We start from the raw sequence: 25,247 nt of genomic DNA, 5'->3' as shown, positions 1-25,247 counted from the left end.
TTGGCATTACTGACATTTCTCAGGGCTGGTCCAAAAGCCCATTTTCCTACAAGTGGTCCCACTGAAGCCCAACAAGATGTCTTGTAAGAATGGACATCATTATTTTTTCTTCCACAAAATTACTATATACAGACAAAAGCCACACTCAGACATACAATTTACTGATTATGATGTTTCATTGCTTCACCCTGGTTTATGACCTATTCGTGATCACTAGAAATTATTTTAACATTATAGAGATAAGATTATATTGCAAATTCTTTTTTAATACTATACCCACCATTCAAGAGTTCTGTGTTTTGGTCTCAATGGAGCACAATACCTGAAAATGAAACTTGATGTTTTTCTTTCATCAAACTATTTTGTCAGTGGGCAAAACCATTAACCAGCAAATACAGCCAAAGAGGTGATTCCTTTCACCAAGTGTAGAAGGCCTTGTTAAAAACTGCACAGAAAATGGATACAGCAGTAGAACAAGCTTGACTTACCCCCCTTTTCCTTGCTAATCTGCAATACAAGTGGACTGAGAAAACATACCTTATTCCTGAATTCATACAAGATAAAGGGACAGCTATCAGCTCCTCTACACAAGCAAATAGAAAACTTTGTTCAGCTAAACAGAGAGTAGAAATAATAAGGTCTGCAAAGAAATGTCACGCTGTTCTTGAGCTCACTTCCTCTTTTGAACATATTACACTTGGGGCAATGTCTACCTGCTACACTAAATTACCCAAGTAATGCGCTCTAACAAAAAGTGGCTAGAGTTTTTTCCAGTGAATTCTGAGACTCTTGTTAAACAAGTCATTATTTCATGTGTTGTCTCTTCAAAGAATCCAGTTCACAAGAACATTCCTTGCTTCCATCAGACACTCCATAGAGAAGTAGTCATCCACTTTTTTTCCAGCTACACTGAAGAAACTTATGTCAAATTAGTGATGTTTGCTGTCAGTGACCTTCTGAGTCCATCGGAGAGGGGGTGAATCACCTGTTTCCAGGGGAAAAGCAGCACCTGTTTCCAGGGGAAAAGCAGAATCTGGAACAGCAGCTAAGGAATAAGCGAGTAAAACTTAACAGGGAGAGTGAAAAGGATCTGGAAATCTGAAAAACTGGATCAGACAGTGTAAGACTGGTAAGAAAGTTTACTGCCCCTTTCTGATCTCCAGAACTGCCTCTTATATGAATATTGCACAGTGAGAAAATAGTTCCTGCTGAAAGCTTGTGCTTTGGCTATTTTTGATATCCATACTGAATGACAGAGAACACTGTCCTGGTAGTGCTACTTTAGGTTCCTGGGACAGCAGAGCTTAGCATTAGACTCGAGATTAAAGCAAGGTGGATGCAAGCCACAGCTGGGGATCAAGGCCATAATTTGTCAAAGGACAGCTGAGAATCTGACACAAGGTTAAGCTGATCTCAAATGACAATTAACAGCTCTGGCAACTGAGAAAATGGAATCACTGCAGAGGAACCACGGATGTAAAGAAACGCGAGTACCAAGGAGGGAAGCTCAAGTGGACTTTATTATAGCTATTAGAATGTACAGGGACATTAGTGCACTGGTTCTTATTTCATTTCTCAGATTCAACATAGGAGCAGTCAGACACTGAAGTACTTGTACTTTGTGCACATTTAGAATGTGTAATGTGGGACATCTTCAAATAATTTTCAGAAAGATTCTTGAAGAACAATATAGTCAAAACCAGGCTAAGTAATTTCTTCATATATTGTTTGGTATCTCAAGGAAATGCTGTGGATACCAAAAAACTTTAATATAAGAAGTGATTAAGAAGTGATAACAGGGTGGTAGAATACAGGTAACCGAATTTATCATCACTTTTATAGTCTTTAAAGTCCATTCTATTCCATTAACTGGAAACAGTCCTTGAAAACTTCATTATAACACTATTTCTTTATTACAAATATTTACATACTATATATTAATACAACTTTCATTTCCACACTTTAACAATTCCATCCCTTGACGCAGTTACTATAAACCCCTGCGTGGTCTGGAAAGTTGCGATATCTGTGATAATATCATGATGTCCGACTGGGAGAGACTCTGGACCCTTCCGCGGGGTCTCATCAGTGGGCCCCAGCTTTTGCTTGTTCTGAATTTCCTGTATAAAAACAAAGCGAGAAAGGTGAATATTTGCAAAGAGAAACTGTCACACATGTTAGGTTTTTCGTGTAAGGAAACCAAAAAAACCTCTCCAAACAAACAAGCAATCAAACAAACAATGCCCAAACATAAAACCTCATACCCTTTGATAGTTTTATCAGGATTACCCCCTGGTTCATTTCTTTTCATCACACACAACCTAATCTTAATGTGAACTGACATTACAGCTCTTTGATTGGGGAAAGAATGTCTTTTTCTTAGATTCATTTCAATTATGCTAAGATTTGATATTCCTATGGAGGGGGGAAAAGCTACAGCAACACTCACATCTTGCCTCTCCAGGATTTTTATAAAAACTGGTTCAATAGCATGGATGCAATTTTGTAAGAACTTCAGATGAAACACTAAAATATCATCGTACATAGGGGTAGAGCCCCACTGACTATTTTTTTAGTCACCTTTGAAGTAATTCATTCCATTGAACTGAAACAAAACATTGCGCTATTCAACAACTAGCAACACTGCCAGTTCCAAAAAGTCACTTTGAGGGATGTCATAAAAACTTCAGCATTCAGTTACTGTATTATTTTGGTACCAGAACATCTCACATTTCCTTGCTAAGATGCTACACAAAAGACATTCCAAACACTGATCAAAACCAAAAGTGCTAAAACTCTAATTTTAATATTCTAAAAGAATCACGAGATTCTGGCTTCTGTGTGTAAGTAGTTTTTGGTGAGTCTAGTTCTGTCAAAAACAAACGACATTTTTCTTTTAAAATAAGTTCTTCCCAACTGCCTGAAAATGCAATGCTGACACCATCCATAAAAGGCAGGAGAGTTATAATTAAAACCATCATGTAATTAATATAATCCATGGGGCCATCTAAAAGGCAAGCAGAGAAGGTGTCTATCAAACAAAGCAAAGTACCTGAACTACCTCCGTGCCCTCAATTATCTTCCTGTAGTAGGAAACAGATGGGCAATTAGAACTTCCAGCAACAACATATGATCTCTCAGGATAGGCTAGATCCCAAAACCTAAACACAAAGAAACAAAATCAAGGTGAGATATTCAATTTTGTCAGTTTAAAGCAGCTGCTTAAAAGCAGCCTTACTCTTATGATGAAAATGAGAGGGCACAAATGCTATATGCTTTCTGGAAATAAATGATGCAGAGAAATCTACACTCATATCAAGCTCACATGAGTTAACTGTTTTCTTGTCATGCAGCCTGTCAAGAACTTTACAGAAGGAAACACATTGTGTTTCAGAGAAGCACCAAGTTTGGCAGTCCTTTTGCTGAAAACATTTCCCTTAGGTCACCGATGCTTACCAATGAACACATCTTCAGCACTGTTGATTTGACTTCTTGGAGATTACTTAGGCAATGCTTGGCAAAATTTAGTACACCAGCAGGGGCAGAGGGGAGGGTGACAAAAAAGGAAGTTGTTAGTTTTCTTACCTTATTTTCATATCCGAGCCTGCTGTCAGTAATATGGGATTACCAGATGCTGGACTACAGTATATTCCGTGGATGCTGTGAGGAGAAGGCTAGTAGGGAAAAGGAATATATAAAAGTAATTTTTCACCAACAGCTGTTGCCATTCTTTAGAAAGGGAATGTATTCTTTGCCGCATTCATCCACCCAATTTCCAAACCTTTCTGGCAAATACCGAGTCACTTTAATGGGCCACATCTTAATATATTAATGTAAATTGTTCCCTTACATTTTACAGAGCAATGCATCAGATTTAACTCTCCATAATGGCTTTTATGAATCATACAAATTACATTCTCAATGATGGCAAATGAGAGAGATTATTTCTAAAAGAATCAGGAAGGCAAATCATACTGAAAAGCACATGGATGCTTAAATTTTTAGGTATGAAGGCATTAAGGGACAGATATACAACAGAAAACTAGCTTAGATCACAGAGCTCCCTGTGTGGAGTCTAAGCTTGTTCTAGCCTCTGCTACTCAACAGAAACTGGAAAAGAAAGAGACCAGACCTGCAGTTCTGAAAGAGGTGGCGCACTGCTGGCCCACAAAGTGAAGCGTCGATCGCCAGTTTCCATATCCCACATGGAGACTTCATTGTTGCCTTGAACAGCTTCAGGGAAGATATTGCCAGTGCAAAAAAATATAAAACAAACAGGTTGGTTGGCTCTTGCTACTTGTTCTACTGACATCACATAGAGAGTATGGCAAAGAAATGTTCTCCACTTGCTCTCTGCAGCACTTGTGTTCATCTTGCTTTAGCAGTTTGGTTTTACTGCTTGGAAGTAGCTTCGCTGCAGTTAATATCAGTGCATAATTTAAACAATTTTAAATGACACCTGCTTTAGTGCCTACCCCCTTTAAAAATGTATAAAAACCTCATTTTCCTCCCTAGGTGACTTCTTTGAGAAGGCTGGATGGTTTTTTCAGCATGGTCATCAGGGACTTCAGAGGATACTCCTGTGCAGGTAAGACAGCTATCCGAAGGTACAGACTTCACTAACTACAGTGAAGTTCCACACTCATGGACATGCAAAGAATTCTGTTCAAGGGATTGTTTATATGCCTGGCAGCAACCTAGCAGGCAAGGGCTTTTTAATAATGTTCAGAAGATGAACACTGTCACTCTTTTAGTCTTTAGCAGGGAGGAAATGAAGTAAAAAGCACAAGGAAGCTTGCTTTATTTGTGTGTATTTTCAAGAAATTTGTTTTATCTCCCAGGATGGTTAATAACTAAGTGAAGCTTAAGAATCAAGTCAAATAGGAAACTCAAATTACTCTCATTTTACAGCAATTTAATCAATTTTGTTATTATTGTAAGATTAGTTTAAGCTACTTGTCTGTTTCAGAACATGCTCCTGACACAAACACATAGAAGTATATGACAGTGCTACAACAATGAGGGTGAAGCAGCTGTGAGCATGCATACCAGATGAGGAATCTTGGGATATTTTTGAAAGCTCTAACCCATGACATGGCTGGATTAGATTCAAGTGGGAATTGGAATGGGACAACCTTCAGTCTCTGCTCTGCAGAAGGCAGTGGGAGAATTCCTATCAACTTCAATGTATGTCGTGAGTTTGAGTTTAACCTTTCATAAGATTTTGTCCCTATAAAGTGACATATTATTTTGTCCTTATAATGTGGTAGACAGTACACAGGGATAGCCCCTCATGAAAGTTGCAATCCTCCCAAGATGAGAACTGTAAAGCCTGTCTCTCAATTTCAGAACACCTCAATGCTACTTCTTTTTCTTTTTAACTCCCCGCAGGGCTTGAAGCAGAAGCTGAACCAAAAGCTGCTTTAATCCGTACCTCTGGCGATTGTGAGGTAAGTTTAAGAACATCTTTTACCTGCGATTACCCAGGACTGATACACAGGATGCATGAGCAGGCGTCTGATTCTGGCCTTGGAAGGATGAGAGTGGCTGGAGATGGGTAACTGAAACCTCATGTCCCAGCATGCCATCGTACCATTGCTTGTTCCTGGTGAGAAAAAGCTCTCCATAGTCAGAGGGATAAATACTCGAGTTTTTTGTCCATATCCTTGTGCTCTGTTCTCCCTAGGGAGATGGACTTCAGTCTCAAGTACTTAGCAGACAGAATACTTCCCAAAAACAGATTAGAAGGTATTTATTTCCTTTTATTTGAGAAAGGCATATGCTAATAAAATCAGATCAAGCAAAAGTTTCAGCTATAGTTACTGTAAAAGAAAACTAGCAGGAAGGGGGTGGGACAGGGAAGAGAGAGAAACTACCAAGAAATGCAGGCTTACCAATACACAGCCAGCACTGGTGTATGTCCACAGCAAATGAAGTTATGAGGCCTAACTTCAAATCATGTTTCAGTGTCCAGGCGTTGCTGCTAGATCGCAAATCCCATCCCACCAGAGATCCATTGACTGTACCATAAGCCAGTACTGACTGGGCTCCTGAATTGAAGTGATGCATGTCTACCACACAGCCATCATCCTTCAGATCTAAGGACCTGGGTTAAAAGAAAAAAACTAATTTAGAAACAGGTATGACTCCTCCCAAGTTTAAGACTCCTTCCAATAGCTTATGCTGAGCAGCTTTTTCCTCTTCTTGTCACTTCTCAAGGCACCTGCCAGAAACAACTCTCCAATTTTAGTTCAATGGATGCTTGTGCTCTCTCAGATCTCTCCACTGCAAGGCTAGTAAAAGGCTGTCAGCAGCTCTTTGCAAAGCTAAACATAGCTCTCTGCTCTGGGTCTCTCAGTCCTGCACCTGGGCTGGGGCAATCACAAGCACAAATACAGGCTGGGTTGAGAATACACTGAGAGCAGCCCTGAGCAGACTGACTTGAGGGTGTTGGCTGACAAGAAGCTCGATGTGACCCAGCAGTGTGTGCTCACAGCCAAAAAAGCCAACCACAACAAAAGAATAAAAAAAAAAATGTGGGCAGAAGGTTAAGGGATGTTATTCTCCCCCTCTGCTCCACTACTGTGAAACCCCACCTGGAATACTGTGCCCAGCTCTGTGGCCCCAGCATGAAGGATGTGGACCTGCTGAAGCGAGTCCAGAAGAGGACCATGAAGATGATCAGAGAGCTGGAGCACCTCTCCTATGAAGACAGGCTGAGAGTGTTAAAGTAGTTCAGCTTGGAGAAGGGAAGGCTTGGGGGAGACCTTATAGCAACTTCCAGTACCTGAAGAGAACTAAGAAAAAAGTTCCTAAGAGAACTAGGGAGGAACTTTCTACAAATAGGACATAGGGTGATGGCTTCAAACTGAAAGAGGACAGGTTTAGATTAGATGTTAGGAAGAAATTCTTTCCTGTAAGGGCAATAAGGCACTGGAACAGACTGCCCAGAGAAGCTGTGGATGCTCCATCCCTGGCAGTGCTCAAGGCCAGGCTGGTTGGGGCCCTGAGCAATCTGATCTAGTGGGAGGTGTCCCTGCCCATGGCAGGGGAGTTGAAACTAGCTGATCTTTAAGGTCCCTTCTAGCCCAAACCATTCCATGATTCTATGATTCTATGATTCATGCTCCAAGTTTCAGGTATTTATCTACCCAGAGTTTACAGGCAGGAACACCCCCTCTTCACGTTATACAGCCAGCACTGTCCTCAATCACTTATTGTGTGTGCAAAATTGACACCTTCTTCAGGCACAAATGCAGTGTATACCAAAAGGGAAAATCTGGTTTGTAGTTTCCATCTCCACTGGATTTAGCTTATTTAATTTCTGAACATAAATAAGAGAGGACATTTGAGACAGATACCTTACTTTTACTTTCAACAGTAAAGAGATCTTTGAGATAGTTGCTGGATTTGCTGAGGCCTGGACATGTCCCTCACCCAAGCTGGAAGATTAAGCTGTTGAATCTGTGCCAATTACTCAAAAAATGCTCATATGGAGGTAAGAAAGAGCTAAACCAGCCCCAAAGACTCCCCAAAATAGTATCCCATTACTGTTATCTCTGCTATCTTATCACGTTAAAAGCCTGGGAAAAAAAAACTGCAGGTCTGAGGCCAAATCACATTTATCTAATGACCTGTAAAAAACCTTCTAAATTACTTTCTAAGTATTAAAATTGTAACAAAGGAGGTAAGAAACTAATGAAGCCGGTGCATAAATAAAGGACTTGAGAACTATTCAGACTGAATATTTCAAGCTCATAACGACTTCAGTGACACAGGAAGCACCAGTAACCTAGAGCTAAGAATGCTCAGGTCTACACACTTCTTTATGGAGCAGGATAAGATCAGGGATTACAGCCTGCTAGTACAGCCTGGGCTCAGCCAGCAGGAAGCCAAGAGCAAATTAAAGGATCTAACTGAGGAATATACTGACAGCTTGAGCTCTGTGTGTGGGGAGATTTAACTGCTTTGAGTACGTACCTGCTTTGTATTGGATGAATTTTAGGAGATTTAGGGAGCTTTGAAGCTTCAATACCGAGAAGCTGGATGGCACCATTATCTGAAGCTATAGCCAGGTAATGTGAGCCCTGGCAGAATGTAAGTGTCTTTACATGTCCTCCAATCCGAGAGTATGTCAGAATTGATCTAAACAATACAGAGAGAGAGAGAGAGAGGGGGAGAGCAAAAAGAAGATATTTTTGGTGGCACTTAAAAAGAAATGTAATTACTTCTCTCAAACACCTACTTAAAACCAATGGCTCTTGAGAGAGCCCTGAAAATAACATTTTATAAGTGTTCTAAAATCAGAAAACAACAAAGCCAGTGTTGGCTTTAAACAGCAACACAAGAATATATTTATATATGTACAGAAGTTAAATCAAAAAGCCTGTAATTACTATGACTGCAAAGCAGTCTCTTTGAATTTTCTAGGGATTTTTTTCTTTATTAATTAATTGAAGCAGGAATCTAATATTTTATAGCTGCAAGCCAAGAGGAACACCAGTATATCTCCTTACTGATATTTCCAGAACACCCACAAGTGATTCATACTTTGCTCTCTGCTCTACTTTATTTTTCCTTCTAAAACAGCAGCCCCTAAATCCCATGAGTTTTAAAGCTACCTGGTTGTAGTGGTTTTTCCTTCCATTTTTTGGCTGTTCCAGACTTTCACTGTACCATCATTTGAGCAAGTGGCAAAAATGGAGTGTTCATCAGAGACCCGAATGCGGTTCACTGCGGACTTGTGTTCATGAAGGTGAGCTACCAATAATCCTTTGGGACGCCATCCTACAGGGAAAAACAAAACCATAAAGTGTTGGTTTCACAACCTAATTAGGAACATGAAAGTCCCCCCTAGATCGATCCACCAACAACTATATCAGGATATAGTCATTACAGCTACAAAACATAGACAGCACTGAAAACACAGAGCTAAGGCATTTTAAATATTAAGGGCAAAAGCCAGCTTGCTCAGTTCTAAATTAGACAATAAGTCACGCATGTATTTTCTCAAAGAGGTGTTCTGCATAGTAGGCACATTTCCTAAACCAATGATTTCCTCTTTTCCTCATCTCTTGCATTTCTTCCATGAGATAATGATGTTTTTACTCAAATTATATCTATATATATATCTATAGATAGATAGATTCATCTATAGATGTATCAGTGGACTGTGACATACCTGGAGGTGGGGGCTTGCTCTCCCACTCAGCATTCTCCATCATCTGTTTGGCAAGTCTCTCTGCATTGCACTGCTCTCGCTTCTGCTGGATCAGCTGCTGAAGTTCAGTTTTGCACGTGGTGATGCGTAACTGGTGTGCTGATGGGGATGCTGTGCTGCTCAGGGCCTGCATGGTTGGTTTCCTGGGTTGAACAACCATTCCATCAGATGCCTGCAAGAGATCAGCACTTACAAATATATTCCTTACATTCTACACACACATAAATCCGGCTCCTAAGATTTCTGGGTCACGCACACCGGATAAAACCAGAAAAATCTTTTTTATTGGATCAAATAACAATGAGTTAGCATTAAAAAAATCATACCTGTGTGAAAACAATTAAAAATAGTGAAATTTATAAAAATGATTAACCATCCACTTATTCTGCCATTTGCCTCATGTGTTCTGTATTCTCTTTGGAGAAACTGTAATATGCTGAGGACAACTCTTAATGTGACTATTACAGAAGCAGTTATTGCTCTCAAGACTGACAGAATTACAGATTAGCTCTCAAATGATTATTTGTTTATATTGGGCTTTAAAAAACAACAGTGTAATTGTTTCCCCCTTAGTTCAAAGTGGACCCTCATTTAAAACCAGGAGAAGTTAATCTCCAGCTAGAACCCAAATACAATACAGTGTTCGGTGTTGAGAGATGCCTCCACAGGCTGCAGGGCTTCCAGCCTATCCTTCTGTAGTCAGTGCAAAGTATTACAGGTACAGGATGTCTAAATGCAGCTGTGATGCCATACACCAGTTCCAGGTTAAAATCACGACACCTCTTCTCTTCCTCACAACACATATCAGCACATGCAATTTGAGGAAAAGTCTTCCCTGCCAGAAAAGCCTTCCCTGCCTACAAAGCCCCATCTTTTTGTGCAAAGTACCTATTTTTTAGTGAAGTTCTTCCGTTCAAGAGACTAAACTTACTTCAATCCTCACTCAGTTCCTATTTTAAAAATAAGAACTTAAAAGTCAGCAATTCTGGTGCCATCTGAGAAGATGCCTGGCAGTAGCATGACCAATGTTAAATAACCTCCAAACAAGAACACTATATCTCTATGGTCCCACTTGACTCTAAAGCAGTTGAATCATTTCAGTTTAGGATGAGAACGTAGTATTTTTCAGATATACCTGTGGAGAGGATGACAAAGCGGCACAAATGCCAGCTGAGGACTCTGAACGAAGCGGTTTCCCAGCCTGGATGGCTTCAGGATCAGTAGTTTGCCCATGTCCTTTGGATATCGGCTGGGAGATGTTCGTTGGTTCCAAGGACCCAAACATGCTTTTCCATTCTTCATTTACATTTGAATCTTGCTTTACATGTTTTCTAGCTATAAGCAGTTTGAAGGGAGGGAGGAGGTAGAAGGAGAAGAAAAAAAACCCCACCCAACATTATCCATGACAGCATTCACTCAAGCTACTCATTACTGTGAGACTACACAAAAGTCCAAGGTTTACATGCCAGATTGTCATTTATATACAGAGAAAACCTGGTGCTAGGTTGTTGAGGTCAGCTGACAGGGATTTATGAGGGAAACAAAACAAAGCACTTGCCACCTGTGTTCACACCTTCTTAATCCTACAGCTGACTCATGCAATACATTGTTTCATTATAGGGAAAGTTCACATCTAGAAGGCTGCAGGGTTAGACTGCACCATATGATAAATTTTTCTTATAGAATCATAGAAAGGTTTGGGTGGAAAGGGACCTTCAAAGGGCATCTAGTCCAACCCTGCAATGAGCAGGGACATCAGGGATGAATTTTTAATAGCACAGTATGCAAATCATTGCTAGTGCCAAAAACAATCAGTTTTCCATCACAATTGCATCATCACCTGTAGATTCAAGAATGTTATCTCTGTAAATAGGATTCCTTTAGAGTCACTTAAAACTGTAAAATATTGAAAGAAAAATAAAACATGGGATCCAAATTAAATTTGGACAAAGTCAGTGAAGAAAATTAAAGGCATGAAGACTTTGAGGGTCACAGTTTTGGGTGAAACAAGTCAGTTCAAATACAGACTCCATATATACTACCTTTTAAATCCTATTGACTCCTCATTCGAGAATGCAAAAAAAAAGAAAAATCCTAAACTTCTGTACTTTCCTTTAAAATGATATGCAAAACATTTGCAGACAAGGATCCCAATTCTGGAAATACGACGGCAATAGCTATATGGTTTGCAGGTATTTCTGTATTTTTTTATCTAAAAACACAGAACCTATCAGTGATGTAACAGAGGAGGGACTTACAAGCTTCAGAGAGCAAAGAGGAATCTCAAACTGCCTGGAAAAGAAGAATTTTGAGGGTAGAGAGAACTGGAATAATTAATAGCAAGTGGATTTCAAAGTTGAACAAGGAAATGTAAGAGGTTTTTGGAGTTGAAAGAAGAGTAGGCAAAAAAGTTAAATGGGAGTGGATGAGAAGCTGAAGAACCCTAAGGCCAAAAGGCATGTACTTGCTAGGTGAGCAACAGTTGGCAGCTCCTCAGTGGCAGCCTGAGGAGTTTTCAGTTTTCTCCAGGTTACCTCAAGGAAATATCCAGGATTTTCACAGTAAAAGAGCTCAGCACTTCTTGAGAAGAAACAGAGAGGAGAAATGTAGCCTTCAACATTTACCCTGTTGCCATGAGTCACTAGAGTCCTGTTTGTCACAACCAGCTGAACTGGCACACCTTACTACTGCAAATGCAGTCAAAATAATTTAAAATATTCTCAGGGGAAAAAAATCTCCCTCTTTCAATGATCCTGAGAATATTTTGCCACCTCATATTTCAAGAAGCAGCAATAATTTTCTTACTGCAAACCCAGTGGGGATGGTGATAGTCATGTATGTTGAAATACTGAGAACACACTGAAAAAAACACCAAACTTCATGTATAGAGACCATGAAATATACTAACCACGTTTGTCATCAGAATCCTGCTTTGTTTTAACAAGATCCACTTGTCTCCCAGTTATTCCCAGAGCTGACAAGTCAATCACCCCTTTCTGACTGCTGTCATGCAGGTGGCTCTGATCCACTATATTGGCTTTAGCTTTATTTGATTTTAACATAAAGTCTTTCAGTGCTAACAGTTTATCTTCTTCCTCCTCAGTCATCCCCTACAGAATAAAAGAAAAAGTAATATTATTTATTTTTGAGCAATAACATGCATCAAGGCACGAAGATTTAAGAAGCAGTAAAATTAATGACTGGCTCAGAAGTGACAGGAGAGAGCACATCCCCAGAATTCAAAGCATCAGCCCATTGCTCATACAAGACATAAGGTAAGCTGCTGTAGTGTAAGAATATCTTTTGTCCTAGGGAACGGGGCTCAGAATAGTGAAAGGGCAGAACAGCATTTAATGCTGGATCACTGTCTGGTGCAATCTGCTTAACTGCCACCTAGACCATGCTTACAGCCCCACAGGCCATAGGGAAAAAACCCACACTCAGCTACAGTCCTTTCTCTACCCAGTTCTCACTTCCCTGTGTGATTCTTTATGTTTCCCCCTTCACACATAATAAGCCTCAAGACTTTCCAGCCCCATTTGCCTTTGGCACTCCATGTCTAGCTCTTTGACAAATGCATACTCCTCTATCCAGCACAATGCACAGCAACGTTCTGTAATGCTGCCACATCACAGATGTGGCAGAAATTTGAGACATACATTTTTTCAAGACTTAGGTTGTACTGTATCTGGCAGATCTTTTTAAAACCTTTAACTTCTGAGCTTCTTGTCACACAAGCATCTACCAAAATCAATGGAGTTAATGGTTTGCAGGATCAGAACCTCAGACTGGGAGTCCCTCACGGCAGCAACTGCAAGGTCAGGGTCTGTGGAGGTGTACAGAGCCCAAGCGTCTCCAGCCTGACTTTCAAAGTACAAATGAAAACCAATTACTTGTGAAAGGAGCTTCTTCAACAGCTGTGCAATGGCAGGGTCCTCCGGGGACGGGCAGTCACGGAGAGCTCCCGTTCTCTTCTTCTGACGCATGTGAAGGTGTCGGAAGAGGCTTGTGATGTCCTTTGATCTTAAGACATAATCAAATATGGAACGGCTGACAGGCTCTTTAAGCACACTTAGCAGGACTATTTCTTTATCTACCTGCAATTCAAAAGGAGACGCCAGTCCACATGATGATATCCATATAAACATGAGGAACTCTAGCAGCAAACACTGTCATCTTATGTCTGCAATAACTGAACAACTGCAAATGTTAATGTATAAAACAATCTCTTCCTCTGAATGCATGTACTAAAAACCAGTTTCCAGTTCAGGCCTGGAGAGATGCTTTCAAGCTTTCAAGTAAGAAGAAAATCACATAGGACTTCAAAATTATTGCACATCATTATACCAATAATACAGATTCAGCTTGTCTCCTTTCTTCAAAATTAGACGTGTTTTGGTCATATGAGACTTTCTCCATTCTTGTTCCCTCATTCCTATAACAGGCTTCTCACAGCTTACTGTCTGCATGAAAAACAGCTTCAAAATTATTCCAGAGCAAGAACTTTATTACAATCCAACTTAATGTTACCCCCTACTTGCTTATTTTTATACTAAAATGAAACAGGAAGTGAAAAAGACAAATTTATCAATCAATTCCTAAAACACAGCACAAGGTGACTAAGGACATGTAAACAAGGAAAAACGTTATTTTAGTGAAGTTACCACCTGCAAGGTTTAGAAGAAAATAAACCTTGCATTTCTCAGTGTAGTAATGCAACTATTTCTTATCCATTTAAACTCCTGAGAGATGCAGTCTACAGCTCCTAAAGTTATATGCAAAGATGCCTATATGGTCATATTATCAGCATCATGCAGGTCATTCCTAGGAATGTGCAGTTATGAAATTACTTAATTCAAGCTGAATACTCTGCCCTTGGCAAAACACTGCAGCTCAGGAGTGTTGCTGCTGAAATAGTAGGCATGATAACTGCTACCTAACAGACTGTTCACATTTTCAGAGGGTCAGGCCCACAGTCAGATGAATTAGTGAGGCAGGGCTGGAACACTCAGCCTTATAGATGAAAGCATAGAACATAAACCCACTTGTTTCACAGCCAACACTTCACACCTCCTAGACTCTATAAACTAGCACAGTGTTACAAGAGTCTGATTGTAAACAAGGCAGAAAAGGCTTGAACCAAAAATGTACTTGTTGATTTCAGGCTTTGTGAAATGTTCTGCATTTTTGCAACAAATTAGAGAAAACAGTTCTTCAAACGTGGAAAGCAATGGCCATTCTGTAATCTGCCAGCAGAGATCAAAAACCTCTATCGCCTCTAACCTTAACTGAAAAAAAAGTAATCCAATATTCTTATGGCCAGGACAGACTTAAGAATCATGACTAGTCAAGATTTGTTCACATTAATATTATTTGAAGTATTACCTGTATTATTGGTTGTGTGATGAAAGGATGGAGGTATGGCATTAGCTTGCAGTAGACATCAGCAATATTCAAATACTGTGCTACCACAGTGATAAATCCAACCGCACCATAACATATCCAAAGATTAGGATGGCACAGGAATGGTGCTGAAAGGAAAACAGGCTGTTAAAAAATATATCTTTCCTACAGAAGAGAGATCATTCTCCATGTGGCAGCCTGCGATGTCATTTCCTTCCACTAGAATCACTCCCAAACTGAGCCTTCTCTCCTGCAGAGCACCAAGGTTAAGACACTCATACTGAAGAAATTATTTCATGGATTTCACTGCACTCACGCTGCTCAGCTTCCTTCCAGTTGCCAAAATGCATATTTTCCCTATTTGTTCATTTCAATCCCTAATTGTCAACCACAGATTTGCAATGGAGACTAATTAAAAAAATAAATCTCGACCATAATCTAGACAAATACAGAGAATCCTAATACCAGTGATTCGGGTTTTTTCGGTTTTTAAGTAATTATTTTATTCCTTCCTCCTTCTCCTCTCTTCCTTGAAGACTCACTACTTATTTCTAAGATCATCAGACTCAGAAATCCTTCTCAATTATGTGGGTTTTAAGAACAAGGGTCTGTATCTAGTAATGAGATATAATAACAGATCATCTGCCTCAAATTCTGAGTACATTTGAAAAGCCATACAATTAAGAAGAAGCAGACTACATCTCAAAAGATCAGTTGGTATTTTCTTTTCCATAGATAGCTGGTAAATCTTGGGCACATCTACATTAAAGTGATAAACCTGATGAGGAAGGAGAGGCCAACTCTACATTCAAGGTTGTATTGAGTTAATGGGGTTTTATGGTGTTAGAAATCAGATGAGAAAGAATCATGATTTGTCTGAATTCCTTCATCCTCAAAGGCTGATGGGTAAGAGTTTACAAGTTATGTGCCTGATGGACTACCAGAAGTAACTAGGATTTTTATTTTATAGCAGCTTGGTGTGTAGAACAGAGAAAGATCTTAAAGCAGAAAATTTTTGGACTAAGTGTTGTTTGCTGCTGTCCTATATACAGCCAGAGAAGATGTTTCCAATTTGTTTTACCAAAATTATTATTGTAAAAGTTTGAGCCCTAACATCGTCCAACTAGCAGTAATTCCTTAACAGAATTTTGTGTAGAGTCTAAAACAGTAGTATAGGTTAGCAGCCTGGACAGCTAAGCTGATGGTGAAGCTTTATGTAGTACTAAGATTTTTTTCTTAACTAGAAAAACAAGGTGTTCTCCAGTATTCCAACTTACCAATATCACAAGCAAACTCATAAATATGGGGCTTTTGCAAGAGCCCCAGTTGGCACATACAAGTAAGAGCATTGAGGGCTTTATAAATGACAAATTCTTCAGCATCGCTGAGACCTTGCTGAAGCAGAGGTTTGAGTATTGATGAGCTTTGCCAGCCAACATAAGCAGCAACACCTGAAACAAAAAGAGAACACATAAAAATCCGAAGTAGATTGATAAACACCAGAAAATTCTATGTCTTCCCATCAGAACTGAGATTAAACATACAATAACTTTATCACTTTTAATCTAATACGGTAATAATCACTATACTTGTCCACATATTAATGTGGACTTTGCAACCAGTTACTGAAAGGAAGAGAGGAAGAAGAGAGAAATAGCACAGGTTAAGAGAAATGCCCTCAGTGCCACTGTTACAGAAGGACATCTGCCCACAGCTACAGGCAGCAGTGCCTGCACGTACTTCAGTAGGAGTTAGAGAGCTCAGTTTTAAAGACGTGCAAGAGCTTTAAGTAAAACGAAAATATAATTTCAGAACTTTATCTGAGTTCTTCTGTGGAGGTTTTGAACAGATACTGAGAGAGGAGTTAAAAATATAGGTTATCTTGACATTTTGCCTCACATCTCTCTGTCTTTTGCAAGAAGCCAGGACAGTCTGACCTGTGCTTTGGCTACTCCATTGCTCCTTCTAAACAATTTCTGACAAGTTATCAGCATCGCCTCTTGGGAGGGTTTGCCAGCACAGCATTTTGGGGCTTCCAGTCATAATGGAAGGTACATGTCATAACGGCCCTGCTGAAAGTTTGATCATGATTGTTTTTCTTGCCATGCACCTGAGGTACCGTTTCTGCTGCCAGGTATTGCAATGGGAAAGTTTTCTTGACCCACAGTTCCTGAGCACTGACTCTCAGCAACAGTCGCGAGGAATAATTTCCAACACACATGATGCATTAGATACACTTAACAGCTGATGTCATCGCTGGTAAGACTTTTTAAATTGTTATTAGGTTTTCTGAAGTGACAGGAATCTTTAAGTAAGGTTTTAAGGTACTAAAAATAGTTTTCCAGTTATAACTTTAGCCTATACCAAGTTTTTGTCATGTGAACAGATCTACTGAAGTTAATGGGAATATCTACTAGAAAGCTTGCAGAAATCTTAATTTTTTGCTTGTCATAACTTATGGCAAGTTTTTTTTTAAATTAGTAGCTTTTAGCAAAGACTCTAACAAAAAAGAGCATTTAAAGTGGTTTTTTTTTGGTTAATCTACCCTAAACTTAAATGCCTCAGTCTCGCTGGCATCAAATATTTGGATGCAAAGAAATACATATTTGTATTTACATTGTTTCATCTTGACTCCCTAAAGAAACATTTACAGTTTATAATTTAGCAAAGTCTTTTCCTATAAATTCTAGAAGTATATAGAAAAAAAGGGCTTTTACACAACTTAATTTTTGCATATCCTGGAAACTGATAATTTACATACATTATTTTCTTCCTACTCTGTTTGGCTGAAACCAAACACTTACCAACAATGCTGTCAAAGAAAGCTCCTCGAAGATGCCAGTCATTCTTATCATTTAAGAAAGTAATCATATGAGAGAGAAGAACGTCATTGGCTTTCTGACGTCCGAAAAAGACACAGAGACGTGTTATTCCATTTTCCATCAGTGTTTGTTTCACAATATTCTCCGGGTCACTTAGCAAAGTCACAACTTTCTGCTGGACCATTTCATGCAAGGCTTGCAACTCTGCAAGGGACAACAGTATGAACTTTTGGCTTGGTGGGAAGGAATATGTGCACATGTACTGCCTGATGCTGAAGGAGTTACAGTGACAGGTCATCCTGAAGAACACACGACTCATTAAGACAGGCAATGCAACAGAACCTCAACAATTTTAACAAGAGCTTACTGAAGACTTCAGGCTAAGCCTGAGGTGGTGACAAGACCAAAGAGTAGAGAAGTGTGATACATTCTTACTCAGATCAATATATTCTAAACTTGTAACTTCATGATCTAGCTCATTCTATATATAGACAAAATGCAGACTCGAAGAAGCACCAGAATGAGTCAGCACCAATGTCACAACAGTAAACAAAATGCTTCAAGGCAATTCTGGTTTGAGATGTTTGTTTGACTATCAGTTTCAAAATTTGTGAACTTACAACAGATCAAAAGTATGTTTTTAGTTAGGCAGGCAGATTCACTTCATTAAGTGTACAGGAGGAACATAACAACACCTGAAAATGTGAATACTTCTAATTTCATTAAATATCTGCAGTTACCCTAATGATACTGATGAAAAATTTGAAGATGACCTTGCCTATGGCTTCTTCTCCATGAAGCAACTAAAAAAATATTTCTACTAAGTGGAAATAACAGAATTGCTAATGCACTGGCTATTACTGAAGACAGGTACAAGACAAGTTCTCGAACAAGTAAGCAAAAATTTCAGTTACTGCTGCTCCAGCTTTGCAAGGGTGATTACCATTTGCCTGCAGTCAGAAGGAAGGTCAGCTAATTTGCTTTCTATCATGACTCTGTCAGTCACATGAAAAAATTGCCTTTTGGGTTCAAATTTCTCATGCTTGGTTTATAAAAGGGTAAAAAGAATAGAACTACTCAAGCTTCTTTCATCCTTTCATCTCCAAGCTATTTCAAGGGATAGGGGACAGTATTCCTTAGAAATGCAGCCCACATGATGGGGCTTCCTCTCTCACTCCTCAGCAATTCTGAGCACCCCATGCCTTATGTGAAGGAACCTGAGGAGGATTTATGTTTGTTTTTAGTACATTTGTTGTTGCTTTATCTTAAAGTATCATCCTGCAACTAGTTAAGAGATAATTGCCTTTTTCCAAAATGGAGTATGTGCAGGATGTTTACCAGCTATGGTTAGTCACAGATTGATCTACTTAGCCCAGAAGAGAAATGACAGTTTTTAACCACAAACTCTTCCAGCTTAGGAGACTTGCCCAGCATTCTTCTGGGAATCTGTGCATCACTAAAAGGCACGGGAGATGACATGCAGGTCACTTATTACCATCTGTCCTTCCAAAGGGAAAGAAAAAGAAAATCCACCCTTAGGATTTTAACTCATTCTCTGGACTAGTTATAATACAAAGTTTTGTTACTGCCAAACGGCATCCACACATTCAGATTTTTCAGGCAAAAAGACAGACAAGAATTGCCAGGCATAGGAACAGACAAGGAAGAACGACTGAAAAATACAGTACTATGACTATGCCATAATTTGACGTGTTTTCCAAAGCCAACACTGCCTGCCACTGCAACGGAAGCAGCATTTGGAACACAGCTGTGTTTTTGCAGCTGACTTGTTTATGAGACTGTGAGTGAAGCTGGATATGCAACCAGGCCGCCAGCATCACAGTCAAATACCTTGAGGACTTTTGGAGATGAAAAGTATGCTCACTTATATACTTTTTTGTCTTTCACAACATTCAGAACAGAGGTGTCTTTCTCTGCACGAAGCTGTAACGCACAGTGGTCGAGGCAAAGCATTCTTCCCATTTAACAGGAAAGCTAAGCTCTGAGAGATGAGATGGACCAGTGCTAACCAGGAGTTTTGCCCCATGATTTGCTACCATAAGCAGGAGAGGTAAGTAGAAGTGACATTACCTGTGTCATAGTTATCACTAGGGTGAGATGTTTCATCCGTTTCTTCACTATTTGGTTCATTTTCCATATTCAGATTTTTCAGCTGTACTAATTCCAGAAATCTCAGAGCTGTTTCGGCCAACAATGCTATGTTTTCTGCAAAGGAAAACTTCTTGGTTAAGCATTGTTCTACTTTGCCTGTTTACAGCAGTCTGAGAATCCCACTGATGAGAGGTTATAGCCACTGACAGTACCTGTCATGATGGGCAAATGGGACTGAGATTAGACAACATGCTCTGGTCAACCCACTTCTGTTGACCCCCAGCAAAGCTACCAAGTACATCAAATCACACAGTACTTTTGTCACGTAAACAAGTGGAAAAATTCTAATGATATTAAGTGTAACGAACACTAATTTAATTCTTCTAGAACTAGCCCTAAATGCCACCTAATCTCAACCTAGTGACTAAATAACTTGATAGAATTTAAAGGCCAAATAGCCTGAATTAACTGAGGTTCCCACCTCGTACACTGCAACAAAATAACAATAAACCACCACACCAGGTTATGTATCCTAGAGAATAACTACATTACCCTGGGACCCACTTTTAGAATATTTGCCACCTTATCTAGCCACACAATTTGGCACTGTTCTGCACCGTTTGGAAGCTGCTGAAGCAACTCAGGCTGTACTATGTGGGTCAGGCCACTGCTGGCATAGGAATGATAATGCCGAGACAGAAGTCCTGTTTAAGCAGCTCTTCTGAGTGTAGTCCAAGACAACAGCAGCATGCCAAGGGAGCCTGTCCACAGCCCAGATCAAATCCTCTGGGTCAGTAGTCTGACCACTTCCAAAAACAGAAGTTAACAGAAGTTAACTCAGCTAGACTACCTTTCAAAGTATCAGTGTATTTTTTTCATTTGAAATTTAAACTGACCAAGGTCACCTAAAGCAATTGGTTCTATTCATTAAACATAAAATGACTTCGGTATTAGTTTTATCAGTTTACTTAGTAAATGAAATAAAAACATGATCTGAGACATTTTCAAAGGAAATCTACATTTATAACTAAAAAAAAAAAACAAACCCAAAACAACACACCTGAAAATATGCTGGTCATAGCAAATAAGAGTACATGGTAAATAGCAAATACTGACATGACTGCAAAACTTCTTCCTGAACCATGCAGAACTCATAACTGAATAACATATGAAGAAAACATCTGCTATGGTATAATCAAGTCTATTACACAGCAAATAATGTAATTTCAGCCCCTGAATATCAAATTTCATTTTGTGGGAACAACTCTGAAGCACAGTAGCACACTGATACTTTAAGTTAGTTTCAAATTTATTCAGTTCAGCCAGGTCACTCTAGGTAAACACTCTGAGCTAATGAAATGCCAGTCAAGATAAATTAATAAAAGCAGCAAAGGGTGGGCACATCTGAAAGCCCTGTTCATGCAATTAGCTATTTAAAGACCACTTGTAGTCTTCTTCCTTACACTCTTGCCCATCCAGGGAAATAAGCCAGGACTGCTTCCCTGAGCATGAGGCTTTAAATGTTTACCTTAGCTGTGAGCAGACCTGCTGTGTGCTACATCCAGTCCCTAGCCCAAAGCACATGCACACATTCTGTGAGTTGCTTTTACGTGCATGACTACAGAGGACAACGGATATTAGCTTTCTTAAAACTTAATTCATCTAGCAGAGAGCAAACACATTTTGTCAACAATTTTAAAATGTAATAATTTACTTTGGGTACAGATCTACGCTGGAAACTCAGCTGTTCATATAAGTCAACTAATTATTAAGTGGCTACTACCACCTGCACCAGTGACCTGAAGCGAATACAGGTATCTTTACCTGCAGTCATTTCTGAAACTTGTGGGGAGACTTACTGACACAGAAACAGCAAGCTAGATGATGGTTTTGAACAGAGGAGAAAACAGTGAAGGAAATACAGAAAAGCCCAAGATTTTGAGTTTTGACTGGATGTCCTCTTACCAGCGTATGCAAGTCTGACAATGGTGGCTTCATCCTGGGCCAAGTGTGCAATGCCTGGCAGAATGTATTCTGGGTAAATGTTAATATCATTGCGTGGCACCTCTTTGACGAGAGCAAGAACTTTGGTTAGTGTCCTCACAGATTCTGCCCTCACCCTGGGCACAGAGTCATTGCTGAAATGTAACAGGTAAGGAGTAATACGATCCAGAAGAATCTCTACACTTAATCTTGGTGCTAAATGAAGAATCAGTTCCAAAGCAGCCAGTTTTGAATCACAGTATTTGAGAGTTTGTAAACAGGAAGTTATCACAGACACTAGAATAACCAGCCCATTCTCTTTTGTCTCTCCCTCGGCCTTCTCTGTGCGATCGTGCCCACAGAGATTGTGAATGATGTTGTCCAGATCTTTACGTATGACCAATATCCGCTCATCTGCCGACACAAATGTTTCCTTGGCAAACTGGGCCATGTAAGGCTGAAGGAAAGTGTAAAATATTTCAGGAAACGCATTGTTACGTTGCTGTTTCAAATAATCTTCAGCTGCTAAACGTTTTTCTGGCTCCCGATGAATCATCTGAGTGACCTTGAGAAAGGCAGAAGTAGGAGGGAGCAGGAGAGAAAGATTAAAGGTTTAGACATTCGTAATACAAAATAACCCCAAAGCCCAAACCCAAACAACACGCAATCTGCCGCCAAAGCAGGTGAAATAAACTGCAAACAGACCACACAGATGGTTCTAATGCTGCAGTCCATCCTTACCAGCTCTCTGATACAGCGGTCTTCAATCTTGTTTAGGACTTGATCAGGGGAAAAGAGGCCATTTCTGTAAGCCAAAAGCTGAGATAAATCAAACAAGGGTACACCTTCTGTGAAGAGCTCTGCTATTACACAGCCTGGGGAACAAAAGAAAAAAAAAAGTCAGAGATGTCAGAAGATTATGAACAGATGCTTACACTTTGCTTTCTACATGTGGACGAGAACAAACCCTAAACGACTCTTTGCTCAATTTAAAATAAGGCAAATGAGTTGCCAAATTAATTTGCAGAAAAGAGATAACATCTGAAGTTCCAAAACCTGGCTTTTAGACTTGATCTTTGAAATATGTCCCAAGTAATTTATTACAAACATGTCAACAGCAGAGGAGTTTACAATTAGGAAACATGAGGGAGTAAGTTCAGTCACCTGCCAGCTGGAAAATACATCACCAGAAAAGGAACCCAAATTACTGTCACGTGGAAGAAGAGTGCTGGTAAGTCAGCATGGATCGGGCAGTAGGTCAAAACTAAGCAGCCCTTTTACAGAAGATAAAGAAATAACCTCTGCTCCCACAGCAGATGCTGGGAGACAGCATATATTCACTCACACATGACTGCCAAACACAGACTCCCCTGTGTCATGTACATGATACAAATCCTCTTCAAAGAACCCAGTCCTGCACTTTGCTCCCAATGGTCTGCTTTATCAGTGGAGTGTCCTGGAAGTTTGGCCATAAGAGCAGCTTGTAAAATGAAATAACCATATCCTTTAAATTCATAGTTTCAATCACTTTAAGGGAAAAAAATAGAAGCCAAACTTTTGGCTTTCAAACTACTCGAGACAAGCCCAAGACTCAAGACAGGTTCTCCATAGTCAAAGTCCAAAAAATATTTGCGAGTAGGACTATGACAGGAGCTTGCTCCAACTTCCTGCTTGTGGGGAAAATGAAATGAGGCTTCTAAAGCCAATATTGCCAAATTACCCTGAAAGCTGTCTTAGCCCCCAGGCAACTGGACCACTGACTGGTTCCTCCTCTCAGGTCCCATGGGGCACATGCTTCTCAGCCACGAGAAGATGATGGTCTGTGCCTTGCAGAACCACCTCTTTCCCAGAGCAGAGTCAAGCCATAAAGGTAGAGTCTGTGATTTCCCTCCTCAGATAAGGGTGATGCACTTAAGTTTTGAAGCTTACTATGTCATGTCTGTACTTCTGTGAATGAAAAATACTTGGGGTTGGGTCCTATGCTTAAAATACACAAGTTTTTTGTCATGCTGTTCTCTAAGCCCACTGTAAAAAACCAAACCAAAACACCTCAAAAAAACCCCCAAATCAACAACAAGAAAACAGACAAACAAACAAAAAAAAAACCAAACAAGAATCAAACAAAACAACAAATAATCTTTTCTGCATTGGATTATACAGTCAGAAACAACACATTGGTCTCTCCTGATAGCTCCAAGTACCTGCAGAAAAGATATCCATTGCACGTTTTAAGTCCCCTCTTGTTCGCTGATTGCTATTTGCCAAGTCTACCAAAGGAGTGGAAGGGTCCCGCATGTTTTCCAGCTCCGTAGCAAACATACTGCCGTCGACAAAGCGCTCGGGAGCGATGTAACACGTTCTCCTCCGTGATGTGTCAAAGAAATAATTGAAGTCAGCGGGATTGTCTTCAGGAAGGTAAGTTGGTTTAAAACTGGCAAAGTCAGTTAGAAGAACCCAGTTCCAGCTGGTGACCATGATGTTCTCCGTTTTAATGTCCCCGTGGCGGACTCCAGACTTGTGCGCTTGGTCCACCGCAGTGAGGATCTGGAAAGCGATCCACCTTTTCTCAATGTTGTTCAGGAATGGCCTGGTACTAATTCGGTCATAAAGGTTGTCCCGTACGTACTGTCTGAAAAGCATGGCGGCCTTCTCGGACAGGGTGGCTTTCTGGAAGGGAAGGCAGTTCTGTGCCGAGTGTAACCTTATCTTCAGCTCCTCCAGCTCCTGCTTGTAGCTCGTCAGGGGCAAGGTCGGATCCTGGATGGCAAACACTTTCACGACCACCAGCCCCTCCCGGTGCTTGGCTCGGGCCACTTTGAAGAAGCGGGTGCTCCCCAGGCTCTTGTCATACTCGAAGTCGTGGATGTCCGAGAAGTAGCTGTCCACCGAGAGGATCTGCGAGGGGGCGATGCCAGCCAGCTGGTTCCCCATGGCGGCAGCTCCTCCGGCCGCGGGCACCGCGCCGGGGCTGTCCCGCGTCAGCCTGGGGGACAAACACAGCGCGGGTTTCACAGCGCCCGCAGCCCCGGGCCCTCCCCGCCGCCCCGGGCCCGCCGACCCCGCTCCTCCCGCTCCCCCCGCCCCGGGCGGGCCCGGCCGCCGCCGCTCCCTCCTCCCCCAGGCCCCGCCGCAGGGACAGCGCCGGGCCGGGCCCAGGGCAGCGGGGCTGCCCCCGCAGCACTCACCGGCCCAGGCAGCGCCGGGACCCCCGGCCCCGGAGGCGGCGGGATGGAGCGGGGCGGGACTCGGGGCGGCGGAACCGGCACGGCGGGGCGGGCGGGGAAGGGGCGGCGCCGTGAGCTCACATCCTGCGAGCGGGCTGCGGGCTGTCCCCGGCCGTGCTGCCGCTGTGCCTGCTCCCGCCGTGGGGCTTCGTGTTCTCCCGATTAACCCTTCTTTTTTTTTTTTTTTTTTTTTTTTTCTTTTTTCTTCTCCTTGCTGGTTACATTCTCTGGAAGGGTTTCTTCTTGCTATACGTGCTCGTAATGCGCGTAACGGGGATGGGTTCAGACAGTCTTCAAGTTGCTTTCGTCTCTTTTTTTGCAGTGTCAAGTGGGAGAGCTGTGTGCGGGTGTGCAGCGTATCCACTCCTGCGAGCCTGGTGCTGAGCCAGCACAAACTGTGTGGGTCGGGAGGTGCCCGGAGGAGATGGGGTGTGCTGGTAGAACGGGCCTTGGAGGCATCAGACGGGACCTTCTCTCAGCAAA

The 25,247-nt window shown here is 41.0% G+C and overlaps 1 protein-coding gene across 1 annotated transcript; it reads right to left on the bottom strand.

Annotated features, from left to right (window-relative positions):
* Positions 1-1,498: 1,498 nt before the first annotated feature.
* Positions 1,499-24,788, bottom strand: PIK3R4 (phosphoinositide-3-kinase regulatory subunit 4). Its single transcript, XM_027897178.1, has 20 exons — positions 24,726-24,788; positions 23,742-24,523; positions 22,282-22,415; positions 21,523-22,105; positions 19,537-19,671; positions 17,428-17,649; positions 15,901-16,074; positions 14,606-14,751; positions 13,114-13,317; positions 12,129-12,330; positions 10,356-10,555; positions 9,182-9,392; positions 8,622-8,787; positions 7,981-8,145; positions 5,895-6,106; positions 5,474-5,605; positions 4,133-4,233; positions 3,586-3,674; positions 3,053-3,161; positions 1,499-2,120 (listed from the first exon to the last, which is right to left on the bottom strand). The coding sequence occupies exons 2-20, from the start codon at positions 24,469-24,471 to the stop codon at positions 1,950-1,952; spliced, it is 4,086 nt and encodes a 1,361-aa protein (XP_027752979.1). The 5' UTR covers positions 24,472-24,523; positions 24,726-24,788; the 3' UTR covers positions 1,499-1,949.
* Positions 24,789-25,247: the final 459 nt, after the last annotated feature.

This window comes from Empidonax traillii, unplaced genomic scaffold (assembly GCF_003031625.1).
Source record: "Empidonax traillii isolate 1590-97213 ecotype Southwest subspecies unplaced genomic scaffold, ASM303162v1 scaffold19:size3308961, whole genome shotgun sequence".
Taxonomy (NCBI): domain Eukaryota; kingdom Metazoa; phylum Chordata; class Aves; order Passeriformes; family Tyrannidae; genus Empidonax; species Empidonax traillii.
This window is presented reverse-complemented; position numbering and strand designations above follow the sequence as displayed.

What these genes read in the sequence shown, in the direction of transcription:
- PIK3R4 (XM_027897178.1), bottom strand. Translation starts at nt 24,471, where the DNA reads ATGGGGAACCAGCTGGCTGGCATCGCCCCCTCGCAGATCCTCTCGGTG. An exon ending in ACCGCTGTATCAGAGAGCTG is followed by an intron (nt 22,106 to 22,281) that starts GTAAGGATGGAC and finishes GCCTTTCTCAAG; the next exon opens with GTCACTCAGATGATTCATCG. An exon ending in TCAGTCCTGGGTAATCGCAG is followed by an intron (nt 4,234 to 5,473) that starts GTAAAAGATGTT and finishes TCTTCCCTGAAG; the next exon opens with CTGTTCAAGGCAACAATGAA.